Here is a 16,081-nt window from a genome sequence, read left to right on the forward strand (position 1 = left end):
GGGCAGGCTGTAGGGGGTTCAAGCTGGACATCCCAACTATAAGAAAAATCCAATGCAAGAGATAGATCTGTATTCCACTTTCCATAGAGTCACTACATTGCCTTTTTACTGATAACATGTACTATTTTTATGCACTTTTTTCACTTTTTTTTATTTGATCTTTACTTTATTTTATGTTTTCCACTACTGGATATGGGTGGAAAACATATAATATAGAGAAAATAATGTAACAGGCATGCATTTGGCCAGTGGTCAGGTAGATATATTTTTTAAAACTTAATGGCAATATGGTTAATATTATTCGTTAATAATATTTTAGGCACTTAACTGTATTATCATGAGTTTCATAACAGCTTATAATATCTTTTATTGCTTTATAAAAACTGTAAAAGCAGCCCATGGTGTCACTTGATAAAGTTGAATGTACAAAAAAAAAATCAAAGCTCATAACTTTGTAAGTATTCCTAGTTTTTGCTCATTTCTATATAATTTCAACAACAGCTTCTTATGCACTGGTCTAAATATCCACTGTGAGGCATTCAAATTCATTAAGCCTGCATCCTTACAAAAACATCCTCGTCTGATTTTCTTTGTTGCAATGTTAATTTGTTAACACACATTTGCCTCCAACCCTTTTCCAGTAATCTGCATCTAATTGATAAACACAGCTACAGGCTGATACAACAGACACTACTGTTGTGCTGATACACTCAATTAACCAATCAGAAAGCCTGAGACTTGATCTAACATGGTGCTGAGATTATGAAAGAGAGGTATAATATTTGAAGGAATTTACTGTATGACAGCTTTTAATTTATGGGCCGTGGAACTTTTGGTTAACACATGATGTGAACCAAGCAGCTATTAGATGGTGAATAGTCGACATTGTTTTTATCTGTTTGTTTATAAGTGGAAATCTTGTTGCTGAATGGCTTAATTTATATGAAGTAAAAGGGATCCTTGTATGAACAGGTAAACACATATGACAAATCCCAGTTTGTGATATTAGCGGCACATCAGCAACCAGTCTGAAAAAAATGTATTTACTTTTAATCAAGCTTTAGCCACCAGAAGTTTACACAAGTAGACCTACATGAGAAATGTTTAAACCAAGAGGAGGAGGGGGGATTTCATTTCCCCCCATAATACTATATGTGTCTAATGTAGCATCCTTTGTCTTCCAGTAGGGGGCATATTTGATGCACAGCAGGGAGCTAAATGTGTCAAGTTGGATCATGTTCAGTTTATTACCAGCCATTATGTAAGACAGAGCATGACAACACACAGCCTGTAGCAGGCCACTCCATCAGCTGTTCTCCTCACCCTCACTCAGACACATAATGAAGGCAGGTACTCATGGTTCCTTTATTACTGAAATGTGTTTATGTATGTAAAACAGCACATAAAGAACATTTCTCTGTGCAAATACAATTGGTACTTCAACAACAACCACAGATTTTTTTTCTCATAAAAACCAACAACTAGGTCCTCTGAAATAAATACAATATGCTTACATTTGTCATATACCCCGTTACTTGTGTCAAATAAGAGGGTGAAAGTGCATCTCATAGAAGTTCAGGAAAAGGTTGAACGGGATGATTGAAGCAAGCATGAGCATCAGGTTTTATATGTGTGTGTGGGGGGGGTGTTCTTGTATCCTAATCATGTTAAGTTGCTCTTGTGTCCCCCCTGCAGCGAGGTAAGCAATAAGTGCTTCAGTTAAAAAAAAAACACACTTTGGTTTCACCTCTGCATTCTGTAACACTGCAAATCAGGTCAGGAAGTATTCCACTTCACGCATAGACCATATTCATCGTGAAATGCACAGCCAATAAGGGATTTGTTTTTGCCATATTTAAGAATGAATAATAATAATAAAAAAAATGTCTAGAGGCAACAATAATAATAATATTCACAGACTTTACCAATGGTTCACAGTAATAATAATAAATATAATACGATGTCTGCCCTCTGTGGGCCCTTGAGTTTTAGCTTTTTTCATTACATTGCATTGTCTGAAGCTGATTGCGCACACACAAGTGTTCTTTTCTGAGGAAAATGTCAGTTTTACATGATCAATAGTCGCACGGTGTTGGTGCAGGCTCTCACTTTCCTGTCTTAAATGCCTCTTCCCAATCTCAGCCACACCGCTCATTAAGATTCCAGAGGTAATTATGACTTCTGACTATCTCAGAGGAAACCAGAGTGACACCACATGTATCCTTTTACATCTTGTTCACCATGTCTGTAAAGACTTATGGCTTTGGAGGAGGAAGAGGAGTGGATAAGGAAGCAGCTGAAACGGCAGCCTGGATTCTTCAACATTGTTTCTCTTTCCCCAAAGCCAAACACACAAAATCCCCCCTAATGTTTTTCATTAAGTATATATATATATATATATACATACATATATATATATATATATATATATATATATATAAGGTGCTAAACATTGGAAACCCTGTTGTTTTTTATCTGTGAGTGATGTGGCAGGAGGAGAAAATCCCCTACAGGATGGTATCTGTGGCAGGAGGCCCGTGCAGGATTCTCATTATGATTACAGTGAAGTTTTGCTTCATTCAGCAACAAGGTGAGGCACACAATTCCGGAGACACGCTGTCTCAAGTTAAAAAAGAAATAGAAAAAAAAGCCTTGGCTCGTCAGCCAAGCATGCACAAAAGTAGCAAAAACACAGGTTCAAAATCACAAGCTATGTTTGGACCCCTTTGTCTGGAACACATACAGTTTTCACTGTGCCAACGAAAACAGTGCCATCCTGAAGGATAAAGTTAAAGCACAGGATTAGGAAGGTCTTCACACCGATCCAGTGTCACTCACCACTTCTCTGTACTGTGGACTATTTACACTCTTGGACTATGGACACATTTTGAAACAGAATGACACTTTGGAGGCTCCCCACAGAAAGCCTCCGAGAAAACCAAAACCCAGAAGTGATATCTGTACAATACAATAGTGCTTGGTTGAGATACGTGTCAATCTTCATGGACAGTTATCATACAGTGAGTGGCATTGTGTGATATGCATATTATTTAGGATAAGGTTGGGAGGGTCTCAAACCCTAGAAAAAAGCACTTCACATTCAGCCATTAAACCCAAATACAGCTAAGACCATCAGCAGGGGGTCTGCAGTTCACTCATCAAAGATGCCCAGTCAACTGGGCCTATACTGCAAATTCAAGTGCATAACCTAAGGAGAAGATTATCAAGGATCATGTCGGCCTATTGCTCCAAACAACATGAAGGCCTTTGGGTGTTTGCTATACTGATAAAAGGCCATTTTGGGCAAGGTTTGTTTCTAGAAAAAGTAAAGGGAGCAGGAGTATCAGTTAATATTTACATCATCACACACCCACAGTACAACATCTCTATCAATAGTCAGAGCGAGCAGCCTATCAGGCGTTTCTCCGGGAGTTGCTGGTGGCCGACGCGCGGCCTGTCTCGTGGTCCGGTCTATATTTGAGCCAGCAGATGAGCCATGTGACGACCACCGAGAACATGGCCAGGATGCTGGCTACCGACAAGCAAATGGGCCCCGCCGGCGAGGGAGGAATGCTGTGACTGTGCACAAAGATCAGGCCCATGAACAGCAACACCAGCATGGACAGAAAGGAGAAGATTACGCAGACGCAGCCGGTGGTCAGCGCCACTCTCTTGCAACTCTGACAGCTGTCGTAGCGCACTGAGTCCTGGGAGAGGGTCGTGGCTGTGGACACGGTGGTGGATGGAGTCGCCTGGCTGGCGCTGGACGTCCCCGACGCCTCCTCCCGGCGGAGCGCGACAAGAGCTGGGTGCAGCGGGGGAGGGTACGGCGGCAAAGCGTCCTGAGGCAGGGGGTCCGAGTCGATGTAGAGCGGAAAATCCTCCGTCACCTTGGTGTTGTTGGGCAGGTTTTGAATCCGATAATCCGGCACCGGTGTCCGGTGGCGACAGACGGGGCAGCTGATGCGCCATGGCCGCTCCTCCCGGAGGTGAAGCGTGTTCAGGCACTCCTCGCAAAACGTGTGCAGGCACTCTAGGATCTTAGGAGCCCGCCGGTCAAGGTCGAAATAATTATAACAGATTTTGCATTCGTACTCCTCGTAGGGAAACGCCGAGGAGGCCTCGCCAGGGGGTTCCGCTCCGTTTGATGCCAAATCTACCTCTGCCATGTCATCTTTCGCCATTCACATTCTCCGGTGAACACAAAGGGAGCTGGCGGACAGATGCTGATGACGGTGCACGTCTCTCCTCCTCTCCCCCTCCTCTCCTCCCCTCTCATTGAAACGCCATCATCCCAGCTGACACTGATGATGTGTTTTTATAATCCCCACAGCGATACTTTATGAGGCGCGGCGTGTCTGCTGCTCAGTCTCAATGATAAATATTACAAAGCGTAAGAGATGATGTAATGGTGCTGCTGCTGCTGCTGCTGGTGACTCCGGTGCGAGGGCTGATCCATGCAGGGAGCATCCCACTGAACACACAGAGAGAGAGAGAGAGAGAGACTGTGTGTTGCCTTAAAGAGAGAGATAGTGTGTGTTGTTGTTGTTGTTTTCAGTGGTCTGGGTGTGCAAGCAGCATATGACAGCCATGCTGGATCACAATTACGTAGAGCCTGGCGGACAATAGGATGCGCTAATTTGGTCAACTGGGGGCGTCAACTCACCGTTTCCTGTAACAAAGAACTCACACAGCGTACCAGGAAATCATAACGTGGATACATGCGGCATCACAACTTCCACAATATGTTTGTATTGAAAAATGATGCTCTGACAAGTGCACCTGTCAATATAGATCATCGCTGCATGTAGGTTGTGTAAAACAGTTTAAGATGTGAGATGGTGTCTCAGTGGTGAGATAGGGGATCGTCAGTGGCTAAAGCAGGCTAGAGCATAACCTAAAGTTTACAAAACACACACATACATAAAATTGTGATGGTTTGTTGGAGTTTAGTGTATGATATAGACCTAACTGACCTACAAACATCACTCCAAAGAGTGTGAATGATTTTAAAGATAGAGGGGATGCTGGAATGGTCTAAGATGCAGCCAGTTTTGTCTGCAGAAACACACCAACTTTTACTTGCAGTCACATCAAATAAATTGAAAAAAGTGGATGCATTGTTTTTTTTAGTTTCCAATAGGTGTGCACAATAACATCAACCAGTCATTGTTATTGATCTACAATGAAATATCAGCATTGGGAAGATTGGCAGGAAGATAAGATGACACTCATTAAATATAATGTCATCATGTTGGAGGGTGCAGTCTGTATGGCCCAATCGGCCCAATATAATGATTCCACTACAGGAAAAACTCATTTTATTATTGTGTTATTACTGATAACCAGCCAATATTGAGTTGGATGATAATCAGATATTGGCAATACCTATGTCAGGTTATCTCCGGCCTCTAGTTATAAGCAGCACTCAAAATAGCAAATACCACAGTGAGAGGTTACACATCATGATCTATGCAATCGACACAAGTGGCTACACACAATAGCCTAATAAATGTGTCTTAAAGTAATTGCATCACTTAACTTAATTATGTTGTCCTGGCGACTAAAAATTACTACTACTACTACTAAAAAAACAACAGAACAACAGATGCAGAACCACAGAGCAGACATCCTCTGAGGGGAATGGTTGTAGGAAATTCTATGGTGATGGCTTATTTAAAGCTGACATGTTTGTTAGAGTGTGAAATATTAATCAGCACAGTATTTTAAGAATGAGTAAAGCCATTAATTTACTGTATTCACGAGATGAATGTGGTCCTGAAATAGACCCTTGAGGGATCCCTACTGTACAAAGGAACCCCTGCTCATTTCACCTGCTGAAGACAAAGTTCCTTGCTTGTGCACTTTACTGCACTTTTATGTCCAGGAAAATAAAAGAGCGAAATTATTCTGGATCATTAAGTCTTTATATGCTACATATGACAAACTTACTTTTATTTAACATCCGACAACAACATACAGGGGACCCATATGTTTTAATTGCAGTTAATGCTCCTATCCAAATTAATGGCCAGATTAACCTTAAAGAGAGTCTGTGGTAACAAGCAGTTGCAAACATCACTTAAGGTATCTTCAGAGTCCCTCTGTATAACAAGAACTCATGATAGATAATGTGTTTGGCCACATTCTGATTAATTGAAGTAACAAATGTGTGCTAAATACTATGAAGTAAACCCGAGTGTTTTGGGGCCCTGGTTAGATGATAATCCATCTTTATCCAAAATAAGCCATTTAAAGTTTCCTAAAGAGCTGTTACACCCTGTTAGCACATGGGCTGGGTGGAGAGCAGACTCAGACAGCTGTGAGATGAACAAATTAATGACAACAGAGACATGTGGTTTGGGTCACAAGTTCATTTTACTAGGAATAAACCCCTCAGCATAACTCTAAACTCTCTTATTTGGAGCTACTTACTAGTAAACTCAATGTTCAAGGACACAATATAATCCTGGTTTTGGAGCATTGTGGAAAATAAGATCCACAAATGCTCTGCTATCCTATGAAACAAATATTCCAATTTGCTGTAAACACTTTATGATGCCGACTGAACCATCCCAGTATAAAGGTCAGCTACTACAACTTGCTCTCATTTAGCTCCGCCCCGCTGCGCACACCTGTGACGCAGAGGAGCCGCACCTGTCCGCGGCTCTGCACACTGCACCTGAGATGCGCCCTGCCCGCATGGCAGATATAACTTATTCTGCTTTGAAAAGAGCACATCAACAGTCACTCCGTCACTTTACCTGACATGCTGGAGCTCCTGGCTTACCTCCATGACTCGGAGCTCGTGGCCCGGTTCCAGAGACGTTGTGGGCTCTTCCTCATTGAAGGCGCGCATCACAGCCGTGGGAGGACCCGAACACCCACAGGAGCCCCGATCAACGGGGAGACAGCACGTGGGCAGCTGAAGAAAAGATGGGAACACCAGAACAACAATTCAAATTATAAATACGAGGAGAATGGATGTGCTGCTACAGTAAGTTAAAACAACCACCTCTTTAACCTGGATTCTAAGTTAAAGGGAACCAGAAGCGAAAGCTCTTTTTCTGTTTGCCCCCATGAATGAATGTAAACTGACGTTGTAAATAATATGTTTCTGTTATACCTGTAGGTGTTATTTCAGGGAATGAGGAAGGAGAGGGAGGCACGAGGAAGTACAGTGTAAACACACACTCGACTAGAATAAAGACTACCACCGTTTAGACGTAGACCAGGCTATTAGGTTTTATCTTAACTAAGGATTAGGCAAACCAAACGGTGACTGGCTTTTCTCGTTTGTCTGGGTGTCTCGGTGCGCCATCAGATCATCGTCTGCACACAGACAGGCTCTGTGGGGATGTTGACATTTTTCTGGCTCCCTTTTCTTAGACAAACATCTGATTTATTGCAAGTCACACATCACATTCTGACGGAAGAATTTACCTTTATACTTTCAAGTCATTCTTATGCAGGTCCAGTAGCTGGATTGGAGGATCTTTGTCAAAAACGTAACCCAGATGCTGCCATAGTGAGTAACAGGCTATAGCTTGTAAACAAAGCAAAACAGGTTTATTATTGAAAGGGGTTTGAAAGTCTGAGGATTCTGGCTAACCAGTTGCATTGTGGGAATTTCAGGACCCAGCGTTTTTTTTACTTCGACCCATGTAAGATACTCTATAAACCTTTTTGCATGGTTTTCAGCATTTTATGAGTCTCTTGCAGGTTCTCTAACTTCATGGTGTTGTAAAGTACTGAAGTATTATATGAACTGAATGAAGCATTGAATCCATACCATAGGCCTATAGCCTTATATCCTGTGCTACAGCATGCAATCCGATATTCAGAAACATGTTGCAGAGGTGCAGACAACAACAACCAGCAGACAGGGCAGCACTGCATTTTCTCTTTCAGTTCCATTATTTAAACGAGTACACAAACAAATGTAGAGAAGGTTTACTGAGGAAGAGCCAAACAAATCAGTACATTGGCCAATCTACAAAGGAACCAAATGCAAACAAAACAGCACAGATCTGTTCCAGCAGCTATCTCAATGTTTTGTTTTCATCTGTAGGACTGCAGCAAACCTCAGTACGAGGTGAGGAACTGGCTGCTGCACATCCTCTTCCTCCTCTCAGCCAGCCTAGGTCATGAAACCTTCTACATCACCGGTCTGCCCTGCATACACTGGAACCTGGACCCCTTCCTGTGCCGTCGACTTGTCAACATGTGGACTGTAAGTCACAGCTACACAGAGAATCCATGTGTGTGTGTTCAGTCTGATGTCCATCTCCGTCACAATGGCATCTCTCTTCTCTCTGCTGCCCTGTCTCCTTCTCTTCACCTTTCAACCTCCTTTCATCCTTCTCCCCCTTCCACTGACCTGTCTCTGACACCACCATGCCCATATATCCCGGGGCCTTGGAGGCCACAGGGGCCAGCATGGCCGGGGCCCCTGACATGGTGAGAGGCCACACATGAGGACACATCAGTGGAAAAAAAAGGCTGCTAGAAAGTCCCCTTTAGATGTTTATTCTGACAGAATTGAGTGCCAAAGCCCCTGAAAACATGTCATGTGATCCTGCGAGGAGTGCATGTGACACTTGTAGAGACGCACAGACAGCTCATCCCTGCACAGTGCGTTTGATGGGTAGTGTGTTGTTGTGCCCTTTGTGTCCCCACCCCGAGCGCTTGGTGGGTGCCCTGTGTCTGAACCCCTTGTTTGGCCCCCAAGGGGGTAGAAATACCATTCTTCTGGAATCCTGGCTGCACCATGCCCCTGTGTGAACTCATTTCAAACACACACATAAACAGCAACACACACACACATGCTCACACTCCCCATATAGCCCACTAAACACACTCATTGCCCTCCCTCTAGTTAGACATTACCAGCTTTACTCTGCTCTCTCCTCCCCTTAGCCAACCAGCAGAGTGTTTTATTGGCCTCATCAGCGGTTTGAGCTTTCACTCCCTCTCTCTCTCTCTCTGGACCGACCATTTGGTCTGTCGGCCCCCAGGGCACATCACCCCGCACTTCTAACTCCTCTCACAGCACCCTGCCATTGTGCTGGTGGAGTTATCTAAGGTTCATGAAGGCCTGTGCACTCACTGTCCTTGCTTCTGTCCCACACACACACACACACACATAAGTGGCAACTACAGTAACATGAGTGAAACACACACACACACACACACACACACACACACACACACACACACACACGAGTGTCCCTGTGCCCTGCATTGCTCTGTTGGCCCCATTTGAATGGTGACTTTGCTTGACTTAGAAAACAGTGATTGTCATTAACCATATGCTCATGAATTACATTACAGTGACATGTGGCATTATTGTAGCACAGTGTTATGCAAATCACACACCTACTGTGCTGTTTAGAATATCAGATGTTGTACCTTTACATGAGGGTATAAAGGGCATACACTTAGATATATGTTATAAAACTTTGTTCGTTAATGTAAAAAGTCATTTTATAACCTAAAAATACAGCTTTATTTTTTTTTAGTTTTATGGCTTCATCAGGTAACATCCTGTCATTACAAAAACACTGTGTTAATGTATTGGGAAATGTATCAACCTTTTACAGTTATAATATTATGCTTAACGGTGCTTATTTGCGGTTGTGTGAAATGTGTATAAAATTCTAGGTATTTTAAAAAATTATATTTCTGTTATTATTTAGTTTCTAGGATATACTGAAAGAGCATTTACTGTATTTCTGTTCCAGCTCTGGCCATATTTTGTCAAATTGTGAAGTCATAGTGTGTCCCATCATCATGGTTCAGATTTTTGCCAGGTAGTCATGTAAGATAATCTCTTTACACAATGATATATTAATGTAGAGATACAGTAAACACAGAGTTATGGTTTTTCTTTGATTTAACAAAAGCTAATATAAAAATGTGGATGCTCTAGATAACTTAACATGCAGCATTATGTCTTTATAATAACCACAATTAAAGCCTAAAAGTAAATTAGCCTGAAAATGGCCTCCAGTTTAAAGTGTTCTGTCCAGAAAAGCACACTTTTGGTCCCACTGGCTCCCTGCTTGTACATCCCAGTTTCCTCCTTGCTCCAGTGGCAGCTCCCTGTCACACCTCTTGCTGTCACTGCACAACAATAGATGAGGTGTGACAAGCTGTTGACACTGAAAAATATCTAAAGTTATGTGACTTACAATCCTATCATTACAAAGACATCGCCTGATGGGTCACAGCCCTGGAGATTGGCTCACAGGGAGAGACATCCAGTTTGAAGTCAATGTCAGCACTTATGTCAAAACTACAATAGGCCGTGCTGTGTGCAGGCTTTCCATGGATTGCATCATGTGATGTGTCTTTGGTCTTCTTCTGCAAGTACAAAAGTGCTGAAAAATAATCCAAACCATTTGCTATAAATTGGATTATTTGTTTGTGCCAGTAGAGAAGTGAAGCTAGACTCAGCAAACTAAAAACACACAAGAAAACACTGGAGAATTGTTCTCTGAGAACAGTGAGAATTCTACAGCTTGAAGCACTAACTGGACTCAGAAGAACAGTTTCTGCAACCTTATTAAGGCTATCTCAGGAAACCTCAGAAAGTGAGCTGTGACATTTTTCCTCCACAGTTATATTATAGAGGAACCTGACTCCACTTATATGCCCATTGTACAAATCAAACTGTATTATTTGATCTTATAGGGGTCAGAAAACCTAAACCTTACAAGGACTTACTGTTAGAAGCTAAATGTTTTACATCCATAGATATACAAATATTTTAGTGTCATCCACTGTAATAGCTGTGTAATCTCATTAGCATCACCTTATTTTGCAGCATCTTGGAGGTCACTTAGCTGTTATGCACCACTAAACATGAGCTAATTGTCACATCACTGTAGCAAAAAAGCAAGTACCATCAGTGTTCTCCAGTGTTATCCAAACACACACACACACACACTTACTCAGTCTCATCCACATGTTGACAGATCAAAGTCCAAAGCTGCCCTGACTCACTCTATCATTATACACAAGATCACACACAGTTGTGCGTCGTGACCTGCCTTTAAGTCTTCTCCCAACGTGACCAGTCTGTCCCCGGGTCAGCCCTTTGATGCCGCTGAATGTGATATTTGTGTTGATGGCGAGCGGGGGTATCATATCATGGTAGGCAGTATGGATTATTGTATGAATGTAGAGCCGTGCTGAATGAATGGGGTCAGATCTGCTACATGGGTTTAATGTTATCAGCCCTGTGTTTTTTGCCACACAGCTAAATCTTAATATTCTCAGACTCTGCAATGTTCGTAAAATTAGCATGTAGCTACATGAAGCACTTTGTTGAAGTGCACCTACAAACCTACAAATGCCTCTAAAGCTCACTAATTACCACTGTTACAAGCAGAAAAATACCAGCCATTACATCGGTCAGATTATGAAGAGGCAGCATGTCTGCAGTGTGGAGAGTTTTGAACTTCACTACAGGAGAGGCTGAATGTTCTATGTAATTAGGGGTAAACAAACTGTTTGTTTATAGCTATCAGCAATTGACCAAAAAGATCTGAACGATATTGGCAAAAATCCAATATTGTGTATGCTTTGTTTCAACATGACAACCTCTGTCTACAAATTTAACTTCATACAAAGCTGTTTTGCCCTTCTGATATTAAAAAAAAACCTTGACTAGTCTGCACAAAATCCCCCTGTTGTGACAAACTAGAACACGGACTGCAACTCAGGTCTCATTAACCAATAACAACAAAGGCTCTTGTGACTGAAAAGCAGCAAATCCCTGCAGCTATGTTCTAAAATCATCTCCAGTCTCTGCCTGCACTCCTCAGCAAGTTAGAGCAGCATAATAATTCACATTCTCATTTTAGTGTCTTCATACATTTGGTCGTTTTCCCGCCCTCTCTATCCTCATCTTGCGGTTCTACAAGTTGCTGCAGTGACAGTGGGTCACTAGATGTACTTTTATATCTCCTTTGCCATGGTAACAAGGGCTTCCTGATTACAGTGTCAGTAGAAATGGTAATAACAACCTCTCTATTCTCCAACTTAAAACACACACATTAGCATCCTTCTCCTTCTCTGCTCCGCTCTGCCTCCCTGCTCCTCACTAAGACAGCCATTCATTAAATATACAAGGCAGAGCTTTAAATAAACCTGAAGCTGGTGCAGGCTGCCCCTCCGAGGGCCGCTGGGGATCTCATGAAAGAGAATAGGCAGCACTTTTGGCAGGAAATACGCACAGCAGTACCTATACACCACCACCCACACACACACACACACACCTTGCATGGGATATGTCATTGTGTCAGGAGCCCTCTGTCTCACCCCAGCATGCTGCAGACGCTGTGTCAGCAAACTGCTGTTTCTTCAGTTTTCTGTTTCTTACAATAGATTTTGTTACTGTACGACTGCAGCATCTGCACTTAGTGGCTCCCCACTCTTCTTTTTGTTGAGTGAGGATGGTGATTATTTATTCATGGGAGTGTGTGGTTAGTTTTAAAGTAGACTGATCAGGATTTTACTTCCTCTTCACATTATTTTATAATCTTCTTCCCCTCTTTAATTTCTGCCCCTGTGGCTGGCGTACTGTGGAGCTCTTCTCTGGGACTCTAACTGTAATGACAACGAGCTTATTACACTATAATTCTATGCACCACAAAGTTTCCCTAATGGGACTCATACAGTGTTCTATTTTGGTCTATAGTTGGTGATGTACATCGGCCAGGTGATGAAGGACATACTGAAGCTCCCTCGTCCTTCATCGCCCCCTGTGGTTAAGCTCGAGAAGCGCGTTGATGCAGAATACGGAATGCCCTCCACCCACGCCATGGCCGCCACCGCCATCTTCTTTACTTTGTTACTAAGCGCCCCATCCAGAATACAAGTAAGCAACTTTATAGCTCCTCCAGGACACTTTATTTATATTATTATAGGTTTTGAGTAAACCTTCTCAGATTTTCATAAAATTTGGGGTCATCAGGTCAAAATTTTGATTAGTGTAATATTTTAGTTGACTTGGTTTTATCCAACTATGTGCTAGATTATCATGAAACTGGAAACATCCAGCGCTGCCTGCTAGTTGGATTTGTTCCTTGAATAAAGTGGAATAATCATGTTTAGCAGTTATATTGACACAGAATTTAACTGTTAAAAATGTAATATTACATTTTTCATTAATAGGAATGCATTGTTTTCTGATATTGAATATTTGAAATGATGTGTTGTGGGAGTGTTAGCAACGCTCCTATTTAAATACATTTCTAAATTAGCCAAATGAAGTAGACATCTGTAAATCTGCCCAATGTCAGTATGTTTTAGTACTGTGAGCAATTATTCTTAGGTCAAAGTGGCCATATTAATTCTTCCAAAGAGTAAAATACATTTATAAGATTAAATCCTAGTGAAACAAGTTATCGAAATATTGATCAAATGAAAGCATAATAATAATCTATACTTGCAGAGTCATCTGACAGGTTCCAGCATGAGCAATAACCAGCAACATTAGCTGTAACGGTGCTGTTAACACACACAGTACGAGTTACTGTACACCTGTTTCTTCATTGCAGACTGTGATATTATTCCTAAAGTAATTGTCAGTGGTTACACTGCTCATTACTGTGAAAAATGGTGCTATATAACTACCATTACCAGCTTCAGATGATGTACTTCAAACTCCATTAAAGGCAGCATGTGCTAAGTGGATGTTGAACTATAATTCTGACACTAGGTGTATCTCATAAACCGTGTTATTAAGTTGCTATTGCATTTTATGGATTACTTTAAGATTAGCGAAGCAGTGGTTGGTGTTAATTTGGTTGAAACAAATGAGCTTCTCTCAGATCTGAGTGCTGAATGTGAGGCGCTGGGAGTCTGTGGACTGGAGCGTGGGATGAAGGGAGTGGCCCTGCTGTCCATCACCGTGTCCAGACTGAGCTGTTGGACAATGGGCAATGAGAGGTGGGACTTGCAGTCGCCATCAGTCACCATCAGCCACACCCATCGAGCTGCTGTTTGGTCTTCTGATGGACTCAACTGAGTCAATGACTGTCAGTTCACATCTCCCTCCTCCTCCTCCTCCTCCTCCTCATCATGACTCCTCTCACCTCTTTATCTCTCCCACTCCACTGCCAAGTCAATAAAACACTCAGAGGCTCAATCATGAGACTGTCTTAATCAAGCGCCTTGTTTTAAAGGAGACGAAAGTGACTGCTGAATTCTTCGCTTAATAGTTTATGGTCTCTAGAGCTGTCAGGCTGATTTGCAGTCAGGTCATGTGGGTTAGCTGTATGTCACGTGCTTGTTCTCACAGTGAGGGGGATCAGATCAACAACACCAGAGACACCCGTGTACAGTAGAGCACTTAACTGTGGCCTGAAATTCCTCCAGGACTCCCTTTAAAGAAAAGAGCATGCATAGCTATAGATGAGAAGCAGGCTGTTGCAGAGGCTCCTGAATAGCCACAAGGCCTCGGGGCAACTCAGCCTGTTCCCGAATCAGGTCAAAGGCCACGACAGTCAATCACAGAGTGACCCCCTCCTGTCCCTGGCATCCTTTGTGGCCATTCATAAAAAAACCTCTCTTCATGAACTACTACTGAATAGGCTTCCAGCTGCAAAGGACAGGAACAGACACAGGAAAAAAAAGCAAAGAGGAGGAGGAGGGGGGAGGGTGGAGGAGGTGAATGAATACACGAGGCCTCTCTCTCTCTCTCTCTCTGTTATTGAAATGGAGGGGAAGAAACAAAACCTGCCGCCATAGGTAAAAGGAGGGAGGGGAGGGAAGATGGAGAGACAGTAGAAGAACAAAGGAAGTGGCGAGGTGATGACAGGCTGTACGTCAGCCGGGCAGAATGGAGACACCAAAATGAAGACTGATGAATGTATGATTTGATAAGAACAAACTAACAGGAAAGAAGCAGCCAATAAAAACTGCCGCCATCCCTGAGGAATGATCATGTGTGACGAAGCATCCTGCTTTGACAGACTTCACCTTTTATCGCTAATGTGAACTTTGTGTCACCTTGATGGTTAGTGATAAAGGTGTGTGTCTGTCTGTCTCAGTTCCAGTTTGAGGTGGGTCTCCTGATCGCAGCGACACTATCATTCTTGGTGTGTCTGAGCCGTCTCTACACTGGCATGCACTCAGTGTTGGTGAGCTACACAAAAACACACACGACAGTGTTAGACATTCATAATGCATATATCTGTATAACTACAGCCAATTATCTATAATAAAAAAACATAGGCATTTCAAATATTTTGCTATAAGTTCAACAAAAAGCCACAAACTTATCAATTAAAAAGACACCCCTTTTAACACTGGTATTTTTTTCTTATTATTCATCTTTCAGGATGTAATCTGTGGCGTTTTCATCTCTGTGGCCATCCTCTTCCTCACCTATCCCTACTGGGAAACCTTTGACCGCTTCCAGCTCACCAGCAGCATCTCCCCCATCATGGTGCTGCCCCTGCTCCTCTTCCTAAGCTACACCTACCCAGAGCTGGACCACTACAGCACCACACGGGGGGATACGACCACCATCCTGGGAGTCTGCGCAGGTTGCTCTGTTGGATACTGGGTGAATGAGCAGCTGGGGGAAACCTTTGAGCCCCAGGGAAAGCTGCCCGTACCTTTACCCACGCTCACGGCAAACGCGCTGGCACTAGGCGTAGGCCGGTTCCTGGTGGGAGTTGTGGCGCTGGTGGGAACACGGCAGGTAGTAAAAACAGTGAGTCTGAAAGTGCTGTATTCATGGTACAGAGTACCAAAGGATGATGACAGTGCCAGGAGGAGGAAAGAGATTGAAGTGCCTTATAAGTTTACAACATATACTGCTGTTGGAATTGTTAATTCTATATTAGTCAATAGAGTCTTCATTCTACTGGGACTGCTATAACTTATTAACACAAGACCTCATATTTATTTTACATCATGGGAATGATTCACAAGAGTGACTGACCTGTAATTGAGCCCACAGGAATAAAGTTTTTATGGCTTAACTCTCACTTTGATCTGTATTTACACTGTAAAAAGTTGGCGCTTCCTCATGATTACTACACACTGTTTTATAAGTTGCTAA

The 16,081-nt window shown here is 42.6% G+C and overlaps 2 protein-coding genes across 3 annotated transcripts; one reads left to right on the forward strand and one right to left on the reverse strand.

The window, feature by feature from the left end:
- Positions 1 to 1,498: 1,498 nt before the first annotated feature.
- On the reverse strand, positions 1,499 to 4,510 carry rnf228 (ring finger protein 228). Its single transcript, XM_028419671.1, has one exon. It carries the CDS (start codon positions 4,182 to 4,184, stop codon positions 3,414 to 3,416), a length of 771 nt encoding a protein of 256 aa, XP_028275472.1. The 5' UTR covers positions 4,185 to 4,510; the 3' UTR covers positions 1,499 to 3,413.
- Positions 4,511 to 6,660: 2,150 nt separating this feature from the next.
- sgpp2 (sphingosine-1-phosphate phosphatase 2) lies at positions 6,661 to 15,971 on the forward strand. 2 transcript variants are annotated; one of them, XM_028419710.1, is made up of 5 exons: positions 6,661 to 6,997; positions 8,072 to 8,233; positions 12,707 to 12,886; positions 15,063 to 15,152; positions 15,353 to 15,971. In XM_028419710.1, exons 1-5 carry the CDS (start codon positions 6,770 to 6,772, stop codon positions 15,896 to 15,898), a joined length of 1,206 nt encoding a protein of 401 aa, XP_028275511.1. In that variant the 5' UTR covers positions 6,661 to 6,769; the 3' UTR covers positions 15,899 to 15,971. The 2 variants fall into 2 exon arrangements, with proteins under 2 accessions (XP_028275511.1, XP_028275512.1); XM_028419711.1 differs by lacking the exons at positions 6,661 to 6,997; positions 8,072 to 8,233 and adding an exon at positions 11,019 to 11,157.
- Positions 15,972 to 16,081: the final 110 nt, after the last annotated feature.

Source organism: Parambassis ranga, chromosome 13 (genome assembly GCF_900634625.1).
Source record: "Parambassis ranga chromosome 13, fParRan2.1, whole genome shotgun sequence".
NCBI classification, from domain to species: Eukaryota; Metazoa; Chordata; class Actinopteri; family Ambassidae; genus Parambassis; species Parambassis ranga.